At 37.1% G+C, this 21,634-nt stretch overlaps 1 protein-coding gene across 1 annotated transcript in view; it reads right to left on the bottom strand.

Annotated features, from left to right (window-relative positions):
• Positions 1–9,064: 9,064 nt before the first annotated feature.
• The window catches only part of fhod1 (formin homology 2 domain containing 1), a 196,577-nt gene continuing 184,007 nt past the window's right edge, over positions 9,065–21,634 (bottom strand). Inside the window, 4 exon segments of the mRNA XM_039762959.1 lie at positions 9,065–10,576; positions 11,716–11,892; positions 17,356–17,515; positions 19,550–19,742. Coding sequence (XP_039618893.1) covers positions 10,494–10,576; positions 11,716–11,892; positions 17,356–17,515; positions 19,550–19,742 — 613 coding nt within the window. The 3' untranslated portion in view covers positions 9,065–10,493.

Raw genomic sequence — 21,634 nt, forward strand, 5'->3', positions numbered from 1 at the left:
TTGTCTACTTTCTGCATCTCTGATTATCCCACTTCTTCTTTGCCATCGTCTTCCTCTGTATACTCTCCAGTATTTCCTCATTCCACCACCTGCTTTACTTTTCCTCCTTCCACTTTCCAGATGTCACGCCAAGCACCCTTCTTGCTGTCACCCTTACTACATCTGCTGTAGTTTCCCAACTGTCTGGTAACTTTACACTGCCACCCAGTGCCTGTCTCACCTCCTCCCTAAACTCAACCTTGCAGTCTTCCTTTTTCAACTTCCACCATTTGATCCTTGGCTCTGCCCTCACTCTCTTCCTCTTCTTGATCTCCATCGTCATCCGACAGACCAGCATCCTATGCTGCTTAACTATACTTTTCCCTGCCACCAATTTGCAGTTTTCAATCTCCTTCAGATTGACTCTTCTACATAGGATGTAATCTACCTGTGTGCATCTTCCTCCACTCTTGTACCTAAACCTATGTTCCTTCCTATTCCTAAAATACGTATTCACCACAGCCACGTCCATCCTTTTGGCAAAATCCACTGTCCTCTGACCTTCTTCATTCCTCTCCTTGACACCATACCTACCCATCACCTCCTCATCTCCACTGTTCCCTTCACCAACATGTCCATTGAAATCTGCTCCAATCACCACTTTCTGTCCCTTGGGTACACTGTTCATCACTTCATCCAACTCACTCCAAAAATCTTCTTTCTCATCCATTGCACACCCAACTTGTGGTGCATATGCACTAACAACATTCATCATCACACCTCCAATTTCCAGCTTCATAATCATTACTCTGCCTGACACTCTTTTCACCTCCAAAACACTCTTGATATACTGTTCTTTCAGAATAACCCCTACTCCATTTCTCCTCCTATCCATACCATGATAGAACAATTTGAATCCACCTCAAATCCACCTGGACTTACTCCCCTTCCATTTAGTCTCTTGCACGCACAATATATCAACCTTCCTTCTCTCCATCATTTCTGCTAAATCCTTCCCTTTACCAGTCATACTGCCAACATTCAAATTTCCTATCCTCAGTTCCACTCTTTACTTTCCTCCTCTCCCCCTGCCTTCGGAAAATTCTCCCCCCTCTTCTTCTCCTTCGGCCAACAGTAGCCCAATTTCTGCCAGCACCCTGTTGGCTAACAGCACTGGTGGCGGTTGTTGTTAACCCGGGGCTCGACTGATCCGGTATGGAAATTTGTATTGTTGCCCGAATATTGATTTGGCAAAACTGACACTGGATGCCCTTCCTGAAGAAACCCTCCTCATTTATCCAGGCTGGGGACTGGCACGAAGAAACACACTGGTTTGTGCATCCTCTGTGGCTGGGTTTAAAGCCGTACAGCAGTGAACACCCAAACTGATAATATGCTGGCAGCAATGTTTACAGGAATGCACTTATGGCCTTCGAAAAAGATTAGTTAAACATTCTGTCACAGCTCCTCTTTCAATGATTTCCACTATTTAAAGAGAAAAACCACCCTAAACCACAGGCTAACAACTCATGGAGTTATGAATCTTTTTAATTGCCGGTAAGTGGAAAGAGCAGAGGAATGCAATGAGCGGCTAGAACACAAAAGAGTGGCTATAGATTTGAAGCCTACTTTATAAATAATATTTTTCAGTATATTTATGGTGGCTATCATACATTTATCAGGAGCCATCAGATGACCTAGGCCCGAATTCTATTAACAATTCTATTAATTCTATATATATTGGGAGGGAGACTAGGGAAACGACAAGTGATCTTCTTGGAGGAAAATTTAGGGTCCAGCGAGAGACACTTTACTGTCACACGAGACAAGGCATTAAGACAACATTTAAAACAAGTTCATGGACATCTAACCTAGCAGTTGCTGTTCCCAGCTCTTAAAATAATGGCAAGCAACAAGCCGAACATGCAGCTCGTCAGCAGCCGCAAGCCAGCAGATGATCCGACCACTTCTCCTTAGCGTACGTTCAGTCACCCAGCCCCCTTCAGAACACGAGCAGTGTTATACATCCTGCAAGAAAGAGATTTAACCACACCTGGGGCAGGAAATAAAGTACAAGTATTGTTTTTACAAAAGTTTTAAAGTAAAAGTGAAAATAATGCATATGTAACAAATCCCATGAAAGTAACAATCTCTTTAAATTGTATATTCGGTAAACCAAACCCAAGGGTGGGTGAGTGAAGCCCCCTAGTATATACCACTGACTCACTCATCACGAAATCTCCCGAACCAGGAGGATTTGGGACTTGAAATTTGGAATGTAGGTACATAGCTGCTCGCTCGCTTTTAAAAATTTCATGGTCCAAGCACGAAATTTAAGTTTTTTAGACCCATTTGTATGTCTGTCCACTTTTCACGAGAGAACTACTTAACAGATTTAGATCAAGTTTTTTTTCTATAATTTGCTTGAACATTCCATTGATTTTGTGACTTCCTCATCACGCCAAGTATCATAGTTCGCTTGCGGTACCATCACAGAATGATGACAAGAAACTGGATGCATCAGTAAAAGCTCAAATGGCAGTGTTTCAGAGCAAGAACGGCCATTGTTTAGAACAAGTGTATCAGTATCTGATGACTGTGCTGCCTACTTCAGTGCTTTCTCAGCACGAAGGTGCGCTCTCGCCTGGACGACCGCATGCTGGACACGTTGTGCTTTCTATGCTCTTATTACTGCAACTAACAAGATACATGTACTTGTATGACAACATGAACTGCTTGTAGATAAGGTTAGTCTTTTATTGTTGTTAACATATTGCAGTAGTTTTATTAAAAATAAGTGTCAGTCATTCTAAAACCGTTCACATGTGAGATGCCCGTGTACTGTGTCAAGCCCGGGAATGACATGCAGGATTCCCGAATTCCCGGGAATGGATAAACCCATCTGGGAATGGATTCCCTACTCCTGAATAGTCTTCACCTTTAAGTATTCCTATCCTAACCAAAGCAGATGGTAGAAATGAATGTACATGTCAGGTCATGTTAATTTCTTCAAGTGAAACACTCTGTGTGTTTTCCTTGTAAGATTACCTGGACAACCAACACATGTGGAATTTATCAATGGTTTGCGTCTTTCTTCAGCGATGTGTGATCACCTAATGCTGGTGAACAAATAACCAAACCTATGCACTGTGTCAGTATTATCTTATTATTGTGCTCTGTATGACTGTACACACTATTTAAGGCAAACTATCAAATTATACTCAACAGAAATAACACACTAATTAGTATCATTAGCTGTTCTTTAGAATAATCACAGGGTACTCAATAGCCAAGGAAAAATACAAAAAAAAAAATCTTTAAAAAGAGAACAAAGGTCACTTCCTAACTGAGGCAGTAAAGAGACAAAGAAGAAGAAATGTCCACAGGGTGTGGACTGTTGAACTTCTTGCAAAAAACATTTGTTTTGTAAATTTAACGCTGTTCCTGACCTGGTTGGAAAGGCAACACTACAAGGCAAGTTACCATTATGGAAGTTATTGAGACACAATTGTGATACACACTTTATGCTGCACCATTGCAGACTAGTTACCATTGCTGCCTCATAGATTCAGTGCCCCTGGTTCACACCCTGATATGCCTGCCCTTTTGGTTGTGTGGTTTACACATTACCTATATATGTCTGTGTTGTTTTTCCTTCTAGTTCTCTGGTTTTCCTTCTACATCCCTTACAGTGCTCATAATTGGTGATTCCATAATGTTAAACTAGCAGTTAATGTTAAATTCCTCGCAGGAGCCAAGAAATCTGACATAGAGGCCTCATTGGGCCGTGTCACTGACGATGAAGTATCAACCTTATTGCTGCATGTCAGCACTAATGATATTTATTTACAGCAATCTGAGGTATTAAAGAGGAACTTCATCTCTCTAAGCACCAAAACTAAAAGAAAATGTCGGAATTAAGTTGTATCTGGCCCTTTACCAAGATTATATAGAAGGGATGTGATTTATACCAGATTGTGTTCCCTTCATTGCTGGCTAGAAACCTGGTGTGCAAATAAAAGCATAGCCTTTGTGAACAATTGGGATGATTTTTGGGAAAGGCCTGGATTTTTCAAAAGAGACTGTCTTCATCCTAAATGGAGGGGATCTGATGTATTATCCCAAAATATGGCAGCAAAACTGCCTGGCTGACTGATTAGAGCACCATCCAGGCCACAGTCATGTGATCTTAAATCACACGCTGTTGTTTATCCCACCTGTTACTATCCTGAAGCTGTTATCCATAATCCCTATTGTGGGGCATCTTATAAATTTAGTCTTTTTTAACCTTAAATTACTTGATAACCTAAAAATAAGGTATATAATTAGACCAAGAGATAAAACCAGATCCTCCACCAGGGGTACCTGTAATAGAAATTTACTTCAAATTAAAACAAATATATCACCAGTTCACAAAGAAGCATACAGTTTTAAATGCTGTGTATTGAATATTCGCTCTCTTGGAAGTAAAGCGGTTTTGGTAAATGATATTATATTAAGTACAAAATCTGATCCGTGTCTTCTCACTGAAACCTGGTTTAGTAAATCGGACACTGCTCCCCTAGCTGAGATGTCACCAGATGCATACACATTCCTTCGTAAGTCTAGAGATTCTGGTCGAAGAGGAGGCCTTGGAATAATTCATTGTAACAAAATGCAAATCACTTCTAAAAAATTTAGGTGACTTTACATCCTTTGAGGCATTCATTTTAAATAATAAAACAGATTCCAACACAATTATAGTGCTAGTCTACAGACCACCAGGGCCATATTAATTGTTCATGACTGAATTTAGCAACCTTTTATCTGATTTGGCTATAAATTATCATCACGTAGTATTGATGGGGGATTTTAATGTACACATTGATGTGGAAACTGAAACTTCGCAAATGTTTTACTTATTTGTTAAATTCAGTAGGATTTTGTCAGATTATCAAAGGTCCAACTCATAATCATAACCAAACATTAGATTTAATTATAAACTTACAAAGATGAAATTCAAAATTTAAATATTACTCCATTAAATGAAGTTATTTCTGATCACTACTTAATTACATCCGATTTAGTCCTGCACTCACAGATTAAAACAAGGACAGTGCAACATCTAGATTGTAATTCTGCTTCAAAATGTATACATACTTTGAGTAAGTTGAGTGTAATTGTGGAAAACCATTTAGATCAGTTAACATCAAATATAGACGTGGAAACAATTTAGATCAGCTAACATCACATTATAATGTGACCTTGACAGATGCTCTGGAAGCAGTGGCTCCATTTAAAACAAAAAGTGATCAAAGCACATAGAAACTCTCCCTGGTTTAATTTGAACACTCAAGCTCGTAAATTAAGAATGTCGAAAACTGGAGTGCAGATGGAGAATAACAAAGCTGCAGGTCTTTCAAATTGCATGAACAGAGATTGTTAAAAAAATATAAAAAAGCTCTGTTTAAAGCTCGTTCAGAATACTATTCTACAATAATAGATAACAATAATAAAAATCCACAGGTACTGTTTAGAACAGTGGCTAAATTAACAAATTGGAATTCAAATCTACAGTGCAAAATACCAACAGATATTAGCAGTACAGATTTTATGAACTTCTTTAGTAAGAAAATTAAAAATATAAGATCCGAGAGTACAAACCACATACTAGCTTAGCAGACCCGGACTCAACTCATCATAACAACTATTCATAGTGGCTCTAAAATCCGTACTGACCCCAACTCTCTCTTCTGTTTCTTTTTCCAGTTTCTTTGTGGTGGCGGCCTGCGCCACCACCACCTACTCAAAGCATCATGATGCTCCAACATTGATGGACTGAAAGCCAGAAGTCTACGTGACCATCATCATCAAGTCCTTCCATGAGAACCCTAAATACAAAGAGGACTGTTTCATTTATATTAGGTAGATTGCCCAGAGGGGACTGGGCGGTCTCTTGGTCTGGAATACCTGCAGGTTTTATTTTTTTCTCCAGCCGTCTGGAGTTTTTTTTCTGTCCACCCTGGGCATCGGACCTTACTTATTCTATGTTAATTAATGTTGACTCATTTTTATTTTTTATTGTGTCTTCTATTTTTCTATTCTTCATTTTGTAAAGCACTTTGAGCTACATTTTTCCTTGTATGAAAATGTGCTATATAAATAAATGTTGTTGTTGTTGACTCACATTGCATTCAACACTTTAGTAATTCTAATCCTGTAACTGAGCAGGAAGTCTTAACTTTAATTTCTAAAATGAAACCCACTACTTGTTCCGTAGATCTCCAGTGCCAACAAAAATAGTAAAAAGTGCAATGGATGTTCTTGCAGTGTCTATTCTAAACATTATCAATAGTTCATTATTGCATGATGATTATTACCTGATGCACAAAAACTGTCAGTCATTAAACCATTACTTAAAAAGTCATACCTAGACCCACACATACCTAATAATTATAAACCTATTTCAAATTTACCCTTTTTCTCTAAAATACTAGAAAAAGTATTCACCAATCAGCTTCAGTCACACCTTAAGCATTATAATTTGAGAAATTCCAGTCTCTTTTCCACACTGGTCATAGTACAGAAATGGCACTAACGCAGGTTGTACGTAAATGACATTCTGATATCCTCTGATGAAGGAAACTCCACTGTAATTATGTTGTTAGACTTAAGCGCAGCATTTGACACCAGTGACCATTCTATTTTACAGCACAGGCTAGAAAATGACATTGGGCTTACAGGCACTGTGCTCGCCTGGCTTAGTTCTTCTTTATCAAATCGATTCTAATACGTACAGAAATGTGCTGACAGTACTCCATCATTATACACAGAAGTGAGTTATGGTGTCCTGCTGGGCTCAGTACTGGGACCTTTACTGTTTTCACTTTACATGCTTCCACTGGGATCTATCATTAGGAAACGCTGCAGATGACACCCAGTTATATATAGTTTCTCTAGTGTTGTCTTTAATTAGTTGTGTTAGTGAATTAAAGGAGTGGATGGATGAGAACTACCTATCTTTAAACACCGATAAACAGAGATGTTAATTATTGGAGGAAATGACGCTGATCACAACAATATTTTGTCATCATTTAACTCGGTTGGAATCACTATTAATTTTACGGAATCAGCCCGCAATCTAGGAGTTAAGTAGGATTGACTACTGTAATGTGCTGTTCACTGGATGTTCAAATTGTTCTTTATACAGCTTCTAGTTAATCTAAAATGCTGCTGCAAGAATTACTACAAGAACAAGAAAATATGAACACATAACTCCAGTTCTTGAATCCTTACACTGGCTCCCGGTTAAGTTTAGGGCAGATTTCAAAATCCTTTTAATAAATAAAGCCTTAAATGGCCAAGGTCCAGCTTACTTGTCTGAATTTATTATGACTTACAAACCAGAGTGCAAATGAAGATGTAAAGATGCTGGTCTGCTTATGATTCAAAAATTAATAAAATAATAGTTGGAGGTTGAACTTTTAGTTACAGTGCCCCTAAACTGTGGAATGAACTGCCTGCTACTATTAGAGATGCCCTTTAGTCTCAGCTTTAAAATCTCGGCTGAAGACTCAATACTTCAGTTTAGCATATCCTAACTATAGCTGCTGATTAACTGTACAGACTGCATCTCTATTATTAGGAATTAGCACTAAAACTTAAGTAATATGATAGTTATAATTTGTTACTAATCCTCACCTATTCTGTTTCTCTTCTCGATACTCAAATGTGGCATTTGGTGCCATGGCCCACCTGCCAAGTTGTTTTGCCTGCCTAAGGTAGTCATCCTTGATGGAGGATTGCAGGAATCGTCGGGTAAATGGGTCCTTTCATCGGATTAGCTGGCCCAGCACTGTCTTAGCTGTGGAATGGCCAATTGGGGGAGGAAGCTTGATGGCTGAAGTCTCCAGGACTCTAAACAAATCTAAATCATATTATGTGATATCATCTACTGTTAAATTCTGCTCCAGACTTGTAACATTTTTATACTGTATTTAGGATTACTTGTGTTCTGTGTATTGTATTGTATTGACCCCTTATTTTTGACACCTGGAAAGGGGTCTTGCTTTGAACTACCTTTCCCAAGGGTTTTTTTGGGAGTTTTTCCTTGTCTTCTCAGAGAGTCAAGGTTGGGGACTGTCGAGACACATCTTGTGTGATTTTGGGTTATACAAAAATAAATTGTATTGTATTGTTAGTGCAAGGTCCAGTAAATTTGCCTCTCTTAGCTGACCCTATATAGTTAAGCAAGAGTGTGTTATTTTGCTTTGTGATGGATGGGTATCCTGCCAAAAGTTGCAGCTGAGATGAGCCCTGACTTCCCAAAACCCTAAACTGAATTTAATGGGTGGGATACTGGGTGGCTTTGCTCTCCATGAGTGTGTCAACTGTTGTATTAATTTACATAAAAGAGGAAGACAAATATCATATGGACCCTGTAATAACTCTCACTTTCCAAGAATCTGCAGACTCTCTCAGTTGTGACTGATACAGTATGCTGTGAAGCAACATCCTTGCTGTTGATTTTTACATGCTTATACGGTGTACAAACTAAAAATGCAGGTTGTGTTTCATTTCATTATTACCTATAAATTATTAACGGAGAAGATGCAATACAACCCATCAATCAGACACAGACAACATGCCTCAGAGGCACGCAAGAGAGCTCATGTTTACTAAGAGGAAGAGGCCATTCAATATATTTAGGTCTTTTGATTAGTTATTAAACAAATTCTGATATCTAAATGTTGTTATTTTCCTCAATGACTGCCGAGTACACACTTCAGCAGTGCTTTGGGATTTTAAACCCTTGAACAGACAACTATTAAAAAGGATATGAATAAAAAAAAAAAAAAAGACAGTTTCATTAATCTCCAACAAAAACATCTAAAGAAAACAACTCATTGTAAAGCCCCAAGTGCAATGAACAGCTTAATTTTACTTCACTTATTATAAATTAAAATAAAAAATAAAAGGTATAAACATCAATAAAACAAGAAGCTGAAGTAACAGAAGGTGTGGAGTAAGAGACAGAACATGTTGAATAAATGGGGATTTAAATGAATTACATATAGCAGTTTATGTATTAAACACAGGTGACAGATAAAGCTGAATTTTGAATTTATTCAAGTATGGTGTTGGCTTATATTTTGCTTGACACACACAAATATGCTCATTTTCTTCTGCATCCACTAATGGAAGATAAACAAACTAGCTATAAATGAAAGCTGCTTTTAAGATGAAAACATACAGTACACTTTCCAAAACAAGGTCAATAGTGTTTTACTTATTTATATCAGGAATTTACACATCGCCGACAACAACAACTCTACAACACCCCACCCCACTCTACTTGGGCTTGGTTTACTTGGCAGAAGGAATCAATCCACAATAAAGTCTCTGCATATTCATATAACAAAGGAAGGGTTGGGAATGTGGGCCTGTTAAATTTTACTGTTTTGTTCCTTATTTTTGAAACAGACGTTCTTCAGGGATAATACAATTGGACATCATGAAAAAGCATACTGCAAGTGATCAGGAAAATACATAATATAAAAGGGAAGAAGTGCATGTAAATACAGTAAATATTTATTAATACTGCCACAATTTGATAAAACAGACTAGCATACTTAAACCCAGTGCAAATTATTACCCACATTATGGATAAATATATTGCTTAATGACATTTCTCTTATCAACACTTTAAAAAAAAGTTCCATATAAACCACTTTATTCACAAATCCCATATAAAGGAAATAACACATTGTACAAGATGGGCCACATAGTGTTAACTACCTAACACAAGTATTTTCAAATTTAGGATACAAAAATTAAAAAAATTATATATATATATATATATATATATCAGTGCCTGGTAAAACATAAAAATAGTTTTGCATTAGAAAGGAAATTCATGTTTCTAAAAATCACTGCATTTTTATGTGGTACTGTATCATGCTTAATATTGTCTATACTATATACTCAGGGATGATATATTTTAAAGTGTGTATGCACTATATGCATGTTATTTTGGGCCATACTAATTTATACAAGTGTATGTATTATACACACACACACTGTACATACACACAAACACATATAGAATTAACAATATTTCTAAGAAATGATGGATACTGGATGCTCACATTTATGTTTACTGGAAATCTAATGAATTCTAGTAGCAGCTTCAGCAATAAAAAGAAGCTGTACACTATGGGAGAGATACATCACCCCTCAAACAATAAACCTAATTTGCTGAGTGCAATTCATTGTAACAGAATACCAATAGAATGTGCAGTTGTTTCCAGGTATGTACGTTTATGACCTTTTCTCCATTGAAGCCACACCTCATACAAGGTATTGATGTAAAGTCCACAGTGAGAGTAAAAGTAAACAGCACTGATGCAAGATGCATTTTGTTAAATTGCTGTTATTTTCACCTTGCATTGTGGTTTTGTGCTCTGCTACATCATTTATACTCCATAAAAAAAGACATCCTGTACATGGGTCATGTTGATTGTTTGTCAGTCCTTTTACAATGCCACTTCACTGGACTTTGTCAGTCCCAGTGCCTGCACCATGTCAGGACTTAGTCCACTTTTCAAAGTCCTTCTCACTGCAAAAACAAAAAAGGTCATATTGTAATAAAAAAAAAAAAAAAAAAATCACAGTGTAACTGATCTGTCCAGTTCTGGTATGTATTCAAGTGCTCATATTACATTTAAAACAAAAACTTCACAAGAAATACTAAGCAACACAAAACAAAATAATTCTCTGAAAGCATATATTCTTGAAAGAAGTGTATTAAAGCATTAGGGAAGCTGAAAACTGATGTGGGTAATTAAGTGTAATGCTTAGCTACCATGTTTTTTAAAAGGAAAAGTACCACCTTTTGTCTTTGAGCTAGCAGCACATTTTGACGTAGCTTCAAAAAGGTAAGAGTACTTATTCCAGCATCCTGTATTCAGAAAATGTCTGCTTTGAAGATAAGGATTTCTTCTTCCTAATATCATTTGGTAGTATTTGGATTTGTATATTTACTTGTGGATGTGTTAAACAATAATGATACCATTATTTTGAATATTGCCTCCATCAATCAACCCCCAGGAGTGTTTAAAATAATCAATGGCATATTATATATTGATTATTAATAAACTTTCTCAATGCAAAAGGTCCCAACTAGAATAAATAGCCCTGGTTCTGTGACAGGAGTGGCTGAATGTTGTAAGTGTTTCTTTCTCATTTGTCCTTTAGCACTTTTTGGTAGATTAACTCAATAGTTTATCCTGCTACTGAGTTAGGAAGTATGTACTCTGACATTTCAGCTTTAATTTTCTCTACTATTTACATATATGTTCTGTCCAGCTTGCAACTGTAAATGTTTCTCCTAAAATTTCCAGCTACTAAATACACAGAAAAGATAATGCTTGACTGAAGTCATGCAATTAGCCCATCCTTAAAACACATTTGTTTTTCAAAAACATTACAATAACCTGTCTTACCAAACAGAGAAAATAATTTATCCTTTCAAACATCTCTTTCCAGAGCCATTTTTATTTATTTATTTATTTATATCCAGTTTTACAACAGAATCACTGTGACAACAGATTTACAAAGAAGTGTTCCAGTCCATTAGACTGTTTTTACAATAGCACTGCCTCAGGTGTGGTCAACTGAACTCCAGCTCTGAAAGGCAACTAATGCAGACTACGCAGATCTATGATCCAATATTATATTTAAAAATAAGACACTTACAGGACTTGCGGTTTGCTCGAGATCTCTTTCTCTCCTTTGGAGTGGATGGTCGCTGATTGGGATTCTGTGTGACAGACTTTACTAAACGGTCCATGATCTCATCTGTTGCATCATCTTGGGAACTTGCACCATCTTCCTGTGGAGCTACAGGTTCAGGTGGACTAATTCTGCCAAAACCTGTGTCAACAGAAGCAGTAACAAATAATTCAGATGTGTTACTAAAAACATGCACTCGCACACACAGATGACCATTGATAAAATCATCTCTTCTTGCATTTTTACTAGTCACTTTGTTCTACATAGAGTCACTATGCATAACAGTTACTGCCAGGTAAAATACAGAAGGCGGCAGCATTTTCTAGGTGGCCATATATCCATGGCTTAGGAGACCCATTTGCATAGGTCAGTAGTGTTAATAACAAGAAATAACAACCAAAAACACATTGTGGAAAGAGTGGAAACAGGCACAGGAAACAATGTCATCACATTATAGGTCAATCCAAGACATGCATAGTTTGTGGGAGTAAAGTTTGAAATGTCACATTGTTGTTTAAACTTACAGCAGAAAAAGGGTTGACACTAAACATGTATAACATTATATTAACTAGGTAATAATCAATATTTGGTAGTGGCTTAACATCTTCTCTTTTTACTAGGGTCCACATTTTTATAGACATACACACACATTCATGTGCATATACAGTATATAGTAAATAATATATACAAACACACAGGCAAGGTTGCAGAATGTGGCAGTCTTACCTCAGGCAATTTGGCCGAGATGAACAAGTACACAAAATTTCAACACTTTTAAAGTGAATTTTCATCTAGAAACCTCCAATTTTTGTTCACAAACAATGCAAACTGCTTTTGATGAGGATGAATATGTAGCAAACATTATCAGCTGTAAGGAATAGTACTGCATAGTTTGGACTCTGGGGCAATTTTTAAACATTTTGTGTTTTCATATTCTTTCAAGTCTCAAAATATAATCAGCGGTATGTGCAACTCTGTCAAAAGTGAGTAGCTCAAACCACAGCTGGTCATTTAGAAACTGCTGCTTGTAAGTCACAGCATCCCATGCATCTGAGACATGTCACCTCAGGAAATACAGCTGCACGGAGAGAGAGATGGGACTCTAAGCGAGCCCTCAGCAAAGAAAGTATGTCTCTGCTGAGATCTCAACTGTCAACTAGAGGTGGCTTTTTGTGCCATCACTATGCATTTTCTAATTCCATGAGATACTGTGTCATTATCAAAAACAGTAGGATGTTTAAGCAAAAGGTTGGCATACTGTAAATACATGTGGATCACTTTAGTTTAAATTAGTTTACATTGGATTTGTAATCTGAATCACAGTAATATTGATTCAATGTCATTTTATTAAAAAGTTTGTAATGTTTTTCTGTAAAATAGATAAAGCATTATGCATTTTTTTACAATTTTTCCATTAAGGGACATTTCAGGTATAAGCTCTTAATTATATATAACCCTAAGCTTATCTGTGTGTGTTTGCATAAAATCTACATAGTTGCACAATTCAATTCAGGACTGCAGGGAAAGCACTGCACACAATGTGAGAAACAACCCTGGACAAGGTGCCATTGCAGGATCCACTCATACACACATATAATCACTTTCACATGGGACCAATTTATTTGGCGATTCTAAACTGACAAGCAATGCTCTGGTATTTCATAGCAACAAACTGTTTTAGTTTTTCCTCCATCTGAGTAAGACAATTGTTGTATTTATCTCAACAATACAGAATTGAAGTGTTCAAAACAGAGTAGTAGACCTGAGGTGGGCCACTAGCATTCCTCAAGAAGCAGTCCAAATATTCTTTGTCCTCTGTCTCATCTTTAGAGACTTTATTCAACAGTACACCCCCAAAATACGCGGGGTTTACATTCCTAGAGCACCCATGAATTGTGAAAAACCGCATATTTTGGGTGTGGTTAAAAAAATACCTATTTTTATAGTTTAAACCCTAAATATGCCCCCAAAACACTTATCTCAGCTTAATAACAACAACAACAACATTTATTTATATAGCACATTTTCATACAAACAGTAGCTCAAAGTGCTTTACATAATAAAGAATAGAAAAATAAAAGACACAATAAGAAAACAAAATAAATCAACATTAACTAACATCGAATAAGAGTAAGGTTCAATGGCCAGGGGACAGAAAAACCAAAAACTCCAGACGGCTGGAGAAAAAATAAAATCTGTAGGGATTCCAGACCATGAGACCGCCCAGTCCCCTCTGGGCATTCTACCCAACATAAATGAAATACATTACCTAAGTAAAAAAAGAATGCAAAGGTAAACCCGTATACTGTACAGTACTGTACTGCTATGTCTCCTGCAGTGCTAGAATGTAAAATACAGATGTTACCGCTATATGTACTGTAATTCACGTAAGTGTGTTTTCACTGCCAGAAGCCTGACAAGGTTCAGGGTGTTTCAGCGGCATCTTGGGGCTTTAACCCTTAAACTGCCACATACTTGGGGGTTAATGTATCCCTGGATGCCAAATACTTTTTTGCTGCACTTTAAGTAAATGTCACAATTCACAAACAAAAAGTTACATTTTAATGGAACACATTTTTATTCATGCAAAGAGCATCACAATTACTGCAACACTGATCATTTTACACACTGCTAATGAATTGTAAAAACTATTTTAAAAACTACTGGAACAATATGTACAAAGTTCAACTGATACCAATTGGCTGCACTCAAGCACACAGAGGTAAGCACTAATGCTGGCAGGCTAGTCTAGTGCAGCGGCTCAATCCCAGGGACAGTGAGGCTGCAGGCCTGCACAGAAACACAGGAGATTGTACAGGCAGGAACTTTATTCAAACACTTCAAACAAACATATCTCTTTCAGAAGTAAAACGAGCTCAGTATGCAGTTAGTTCTTGATTAAAAAATAGACAAACATCAAAGGGGAGCACAATGGGAGCGGGACCCACAACAGGAGCAGAGGATGTCTGGGGGAGGAGAGAGAAACAAAGCAATCAGCCAAAAAGGACAGGTGCTGTTCATGCTTTTAAGTATGTGTAGCGTCGCACGAGAAACATATCACATGACAGCGCTGCTGCAAGCAAGCCCAGCAAGTAAGTGAGCAATGTGAAGGTAGTCTATCAGCATTTTTACGAGGGTTTTTTTTTGAGGAGCGTCCGTGTTTTCTAAGGGTGCGTTCAGCCCCCCAGCTCAGAAGGGGCTGGCAGTGGTCATGAGCTGGCTGCTCAACGAATGCACGACACTGACTGATCAGTTCCTGCATGCTCGCAAATGGCACTGGGAAACGACTATTGCTGGTTGTGGCTGTTTAAGGGTTAAGAGGAACAAAATGGAAAATACAAGAAAACTCAGCTGGAGATGTATCACAGTCAATCAGCAGCAAGGAGAAATGAATAACGCTGTAGCAGTGTGGTGCCGCTAAGATTCACACTGTCGAGAAGATGGTGATTTATTTATTTTTTATGGTGGAGATTCCAGGGACGCACCCAACCTTGGCCAGACCCGCACGCACTCAGAGACAAAAACAAAGCAAACCGGTAATCAAACAGCAAATAAAGAATGTAATGATAACAAATGAAATAAATTAAAACAAATATACCACCCCTGTTCCCCTGGGAGTTGCAGTTTCAAATTCTATTGGCTACTTTCACCATCCCAAGCCGTGTTTGCTTCCTGTTCTCTCTATCACAGTGTTTCCCAAACTCTGCCCTGGTGGACCCCTGTGGCTGCAGGTTTTTGTTCCAACCAGATTATGTTTTTAATTGGACTCCTGGGATAATTAAGTGAACTGATATTTCCCAAGTTCTGTGTTTAGGGAACAATATAGAAATTAGAAAACTAAGTTTGCTAAAAAAAAATATATATATATATTAAAATGTACCAAGCAAATAGGAATAATGTATTTTTTTCTTTTTAACAGTATTTTCATCTTGATTTTCATTCTAATTTTCTAGGTCTTCTAATTGTTTAATTAATCCAATTTTTAATAATTAGTGGGTCTGACTCTAAAGTAGTTGCAGACTTTGATTATTCACTGTTTGCCAGGGTGTCTGATCTGCTTGTTTTAAATTGTCATTAATAAGATACAACGAAGGAGGAAAAACTGCACAGAGAAAGGGCAAAGTATAATGAAATCAACAAAAGAGAGTTAAACATTATAGCAAAAGCAGAAATATTTCTAAATATCTTATAAATGTAAAAATCATGCTGCTAAGCTTTTCTGAATGTCGAATACAAGAAAAAAAATACCAGCTAATTTAATGAGATCAGTGCTATCAGGTGTTGTCACTGATTAGGAATCTGGTTGGAACAAAAATCTGCAGCCACAGGGGTCCACCAGGACCAAGTTTAGGAAACACTTGCTCTATCAGGTGGTCCAGATCTAATTATGCAACTTTTAATGCAATGCAGGAAAACAATGCAAGACAAAAGAATTGTTTGAAATATCTTGTAATAAATGAAAATGGACTTACATTGAATTAATTCACTGATTTTCCATGTAATGTCCTACTAGTCCTCCATTCAGTTGTGAATTCTCTATGTAATAAACTTAATAAGTTATAGCGTAATGAAAATTGTATGATTAGATCTGGACCACCCCTTTACAGTACAGTATTGCCGCAAAAAAAAAAAGTCATAAACATTGCACAGGATATTTGCGGTTTCCACTAAAAATTATTAGATAGGTTCTAAGGAAAAATTTGTGAATGACTGAGACCACGAGCTCTGAACCGTGACTTTGCGGGGGTCTATTGTACAGGGTGGGCCATTTATATGGATACACCTTAATAAATTGGGAATGGTTGGTGATATTAACTTCCTGTTTGTGGCACATTAGTATATGTGAGGGGGAAAAAACTTTTCAAGATGGGTGGTGACCATTTTGAAGTCGGCCATTTTGGATCCAACTTTTGTTTTTTCAAAAGGAAGAGGGTCATGTGACACAAACTCCAACAAGACTAAGAGCAGTTTACTTCTTAAAACGGAGTGGTGCAGGATCAAACTTGCGACCTTTTGATTCCCAAACGGGAACCGATTCTATTGAACCACGGAGGCAATTACAATAAACAGCTGTCAATGTCGCATGTTAAGGCGGCTTTTTGTTTCTGCACTTATATTTTTGAATAAAAGCGCAACTGTTGTGTTATATTTGTACCTTTTTCTTTGATATTTGGACTTCAGGCTTCATACATTATATAGTTTATGCCTGCATTTTGTCATCTACTACTAGAATATAAAAAACGTTTCTGTTTTAACAATGTGTTTACACAGATTACTGTAGAAACGGAACAGACATGAAATGCATGTGTTCCAAATAACGATCTATTATTTCCACTCTAAAACTCCACTTCACTCCCAGATACTCAATCAAGGCATGAGCTGGAAGAAGTTCGCACGCTTCTAAATTGGTGGGGGGATGGAATAGCCGGCTGCTCCTAGCTTCTTTTTATCAGCACATTTAGAAGACAAAGGACGCTGGCGGAGAGGTGTGAAGGGATTTAAGAAGCGATTTAAGGTGGGACGGAATTACGAATTTTTTCGTAGGCTCTGGTAATTCTAGTGTTAACAACATCAGAAACAAATAAATAACAGAAATGATCATACTTCTGTTTCCTCTACTCCGGCGAGCTGTAGAGTCTGATGTGGTGATCAGGACATTCTTCATGTTCTCATGGTTTTCTTCAGCTTTGGCTGGCTCACTGTCAGTGTCTCGATGAACCAGGGCGTTCACGGATGTCTCAGTAGCGCCACAGAACTTTTCTGTCTGAGGAAATGCAGCAGAGTTTAATCTCAAACTTCTTAATTTGGGAGAGAAATAAAAATATACTTCTTTCAACAACTTAGAAATATTGCAAAAATTAGGTCAAGTTCTTAATCTGATGGGGAACGTCTCAAGCAGAACTGACAAATACAGTGCTTTATGGTAAAGCTGGTCAAACTGTTCACTTACTACTGTTATACTACATATGATTTGAAAACACAGTAGACAGAATCATAAGTATAGCTAAAAAGTATGAATTTATAACTACAGTTCTTAAATCACTTCATTGGCCTCCAAATATGTTCATACGTGAAAAGGAGGAATTTTAAATCATCTCTAAAGCCATAAGTAGTTTAGCTTTCTCAAACCTTACAGAATTTAAATAGTGCCCATACTGAGAGCATACATTATGATCAAAAAATGCTAGCTGCCTTTAAAATTTCTAGGATAAATAAATAATAGTGTTGGAGGCCGAAACCTTGGCTATAGATCATTGTACAGTTTTGCCCTATCTACCACTATTAGAGAAGCCACATCAGTCTCAGCAGCTGAGAACTGAATAGTTGTGTATAGCATACACCTATCACACCTGCTTCTGATGTTGCTTCATATTGCTTTCTTAGATTACTTTTTATCCAATTATAGGAACTGTTTTGACTTGCCATTATGTTTTTGATTATAATTCTTCATCTTGCAGCCTGTGGTGCCAGTTAATCCATCATGGAGTACATGTATCAACACAAAAGATGAAGAATGTAATTTTCATTGTTTGCCTACAGCACGATCATGGGACAGTTGGAATTTGGATATAAAATCTCATGCTTTACCGTTTTGTTTTGGGTCTACATTTTGTATTTTTATTTGTAATAATGTCATATTTTCTGTTGACTACATGATGACAAGGAAAAATCTGGTGTGGTGTAGGTGGTTATTTGCTATATCCTGAAACCAAAATGGAAACTGTGTAATAAAAGTGTGTTTGTTACAAAAATAAGTATATAAAAACAGTAAAAACAACACTATCTATAGCAACTGACATATCATACTCTAACCTGTAAAGGACAATTACATACTTAAAATGAGTGGCCATCTTTGAAGTTACACCTGCCATTCCCACAAAACTGACAATTCAGTCAGCAATAGCATTCCTAATCCCTAACCCTAATTCAACTTAATGAAATGGTTCCAGGAGCCATTAGATTTCACCTTCACAGATGTCATGGAATAAGATATTCTGAATCAATTTTTAATAACTTTGAGAACAATTTAGATGAACATTTGACTTCAACTCTTACAAATTCAGTTTTTTTCATAAGTATATCAGGGACCAACTAGCTATTAGGTAGGTACACCTTACAATTTTGTTACTCGTTATATTTCTCTAGCTGAAGCCATATATGCAGGCTACTTGATATGCTGAAGGTCACAAAGTTGTTGAAATTCACAGCCTTGTGCTTTATAATCTATCACAACAGCTACTACAGAACAACTCCACAACTTACATGAACACAATGTGAAACTCTACTGATATAACTCCATTTAGAAAAACTACTGTCAATTTTGGCCTCAACTCGAATCACCAATGCATACTACTTTCAATAATTGACATGACAAGAGGTAAGGACATTTCTATTAAGATTTACAATCAATCAATCAATTATATGCAAGATTACTTATGTTGTTTTAAATGACAGTTTTATTTGAAATTGTTCATTTGGTCTTCTGCAGAGTACATAATATTTTCAGCTTTTTTCTAACTCTCTTAGCTTCCCTATTCAGAGATATAACATCCCAGTAATACTTTAATATCCATTATAAGCAGCTATTAATAGTCTGCAAATTGTAAAAAATATTACACATCTTTTTAACACAATATAAAACAATCAAAAAATGACACTAACACATTTCAAAGGTCTTATTACTTTTACTGTTAGTAACATAGTTAACAAAATATTTCTAGACTGTTATAAACTGCTTTATAATAGATCACTTAACTAAAATGTGACAAACATCTCAGTATCATCACCTCCACCTCACCTCTGTGATCATCTTTCCCCGTGTCTTGTTTCGTTCTCGGTAAGCTGCTCGCTTCTGCTTCTGTTGCAACACCCTCTCCCTGGTGGTACGGTACTCTAATGCAAAGTCACTTATGATCTTGCAGAAATGTGTTACCTTCACATCTCTCACAGAGTAGGATGGCTGACCAAGGTACAGCAGGAAAGAGTGAAACCTGTGATTGAATAATAAAGATGCACATATTCTAGTGGTTGTTAAATATCATCTTCAATAATGAAGATGGCACATTCTACCAAACTAAAGCAATTGTAATACTCAGCTAATGGAAGAACGTTCTGTATATCATTCACATTATTTCATTTTTTACAGCAGTGAAAGTACTTAAATGAATTCTGTTACAAATAATTTAAAATGGAGATTACAAAATGAGTATAAACTGCACAATACCAGATTAATAAAACAGGAAAAAATATTTCAGTAAACCCACGATTTTAGATTAATTTAAAAAAATACTTTATAATAAAGTCTCATTTTAAACATGCATGTACACCAGAGTTTTTGTCAATAATAGTACTTCTTCTTTATCCTCTTCTTTTCCCAGTTCTAAATGTGTTTGATATGCCTGACGAACCTTCTCCAAATAGCTGAATCCTGCAACTCCTCCCCAGTCAAACCTTCTTGCTTCACATTTTTTTTTACTTTATCCATCCACTTCCACTTGTCTTGCTTTCTCATTCCCTGCACTTCCATTTCTATCACTCTTTTACCCATGTATTCATTGTCTTTTCTCAAAACATGTCCATGCCACTTCAACCTACTTTCCTTGAATGTCTTAGATATCTTTCCAACTTTAGTTGTACCTCTGATTCTTATTATGTCTTTTGTTGCAGGTCCAAAGAAGCCAGGCACCTCTTCACCTATTGACTACAGACCTGTAGCACACATATCTCACATCACGAAGACATTGAAGAGGCTGGTCTTGAACTATACAACTCCTCTTGTGTAAGATCACCAGGATCCACTGAAGTTTGCCTATCGGACAAAAATTGGAGTGGAATATCCAATTATGTATCTGCCCCAAAAGGCTTATTCTCACCTGGACAGAGCTGGCAGCACTGAAAGGATTATAAATTTTTGATTCCTCCAGTGCCTTCAATACCTTCCTGCCAGCCTTGTTATAGGGTAAATACACAGGAAGATGAGCCTATGGTGTCCTAGATAATGGACTGCCTGTCGGACAGACCACATTTTGAGAGACCCAGGAACAGTGCCTGTAAATATGGATATAAACAACACTGGAGCACTACAAAGAACAGTCCTGTCTCTTTTTCTCTTCACTGTACACCTAAGATTATAAATATAAACCAGGTCATGTCACTTGCAGAAGTTCTCAGATGATTCTGCACTTACAAGATGTATAGATAAGTGAGATGAAAGTAGAAAAGTCAGGTAGAGAATGTTTCTTGTGGTGCAGAAAGTGTGTGCAACTTAACAGTAAAACCAAGGAACTGGTTATTGACTTTTGATGCATGAAAAGGGCCTCTACATCCGGTTATTGTTCAGGAAGTGAATTCACAGGTGGTGAATTGCTGCACAAAATTGGGGTTTCACATCAATGACAGACTGGACTGGTCTTGGAACTATGTAAGAAAGGACAGGGCAGACTCTTTTTTCATAAGGAGACTACATTGCTTTAATGTGGGCATAGGCATCCTTCGCATATTGTACAACTTTGTGAACACCAGTGCAGTTAAAAGGGCAGGCTCAGTTATGGGACACAATCTTGACCTCCCTAGAGGTAATAGCGAAGGAGAGAATAAAAGCAGAACTGAGTGCTATTATGAACAATGCTGCACATCCTCTATCCAATACATTAATACTGAGTACTTTAGGCCAATTAATTATTTAGCAGTGATGAGGCTCCTTTATACCAACAGCAGTATGTCTGCATAATGCCTCACTGTGACTAACTGCCAAGACAGTTACTTTTCCTCTTTTCAGTTTTCTTTCTTTTTAGTCAACGTTGTGTTTTTATTTACTCATTTCCGTAGAAAGCCAAAACTTCCCTCTGGCGAAAAATAAAGTTCCATCTGTCTTTGTAAGTCA

Source organism: Polypterus senegalus, chromosome 9 (genome assembly GCF_016835505.1).
Source record: "Polypterus senegalus isolate Bchr_013 chromosome 9, ASM1683550v1, whole genome shotgun sequence".
NCBI lineage: Eukaryota > Metazoa > Chordata > Cladistia > Polypteriformes > Polypteridae > Polypterus > Polypterus senegalus.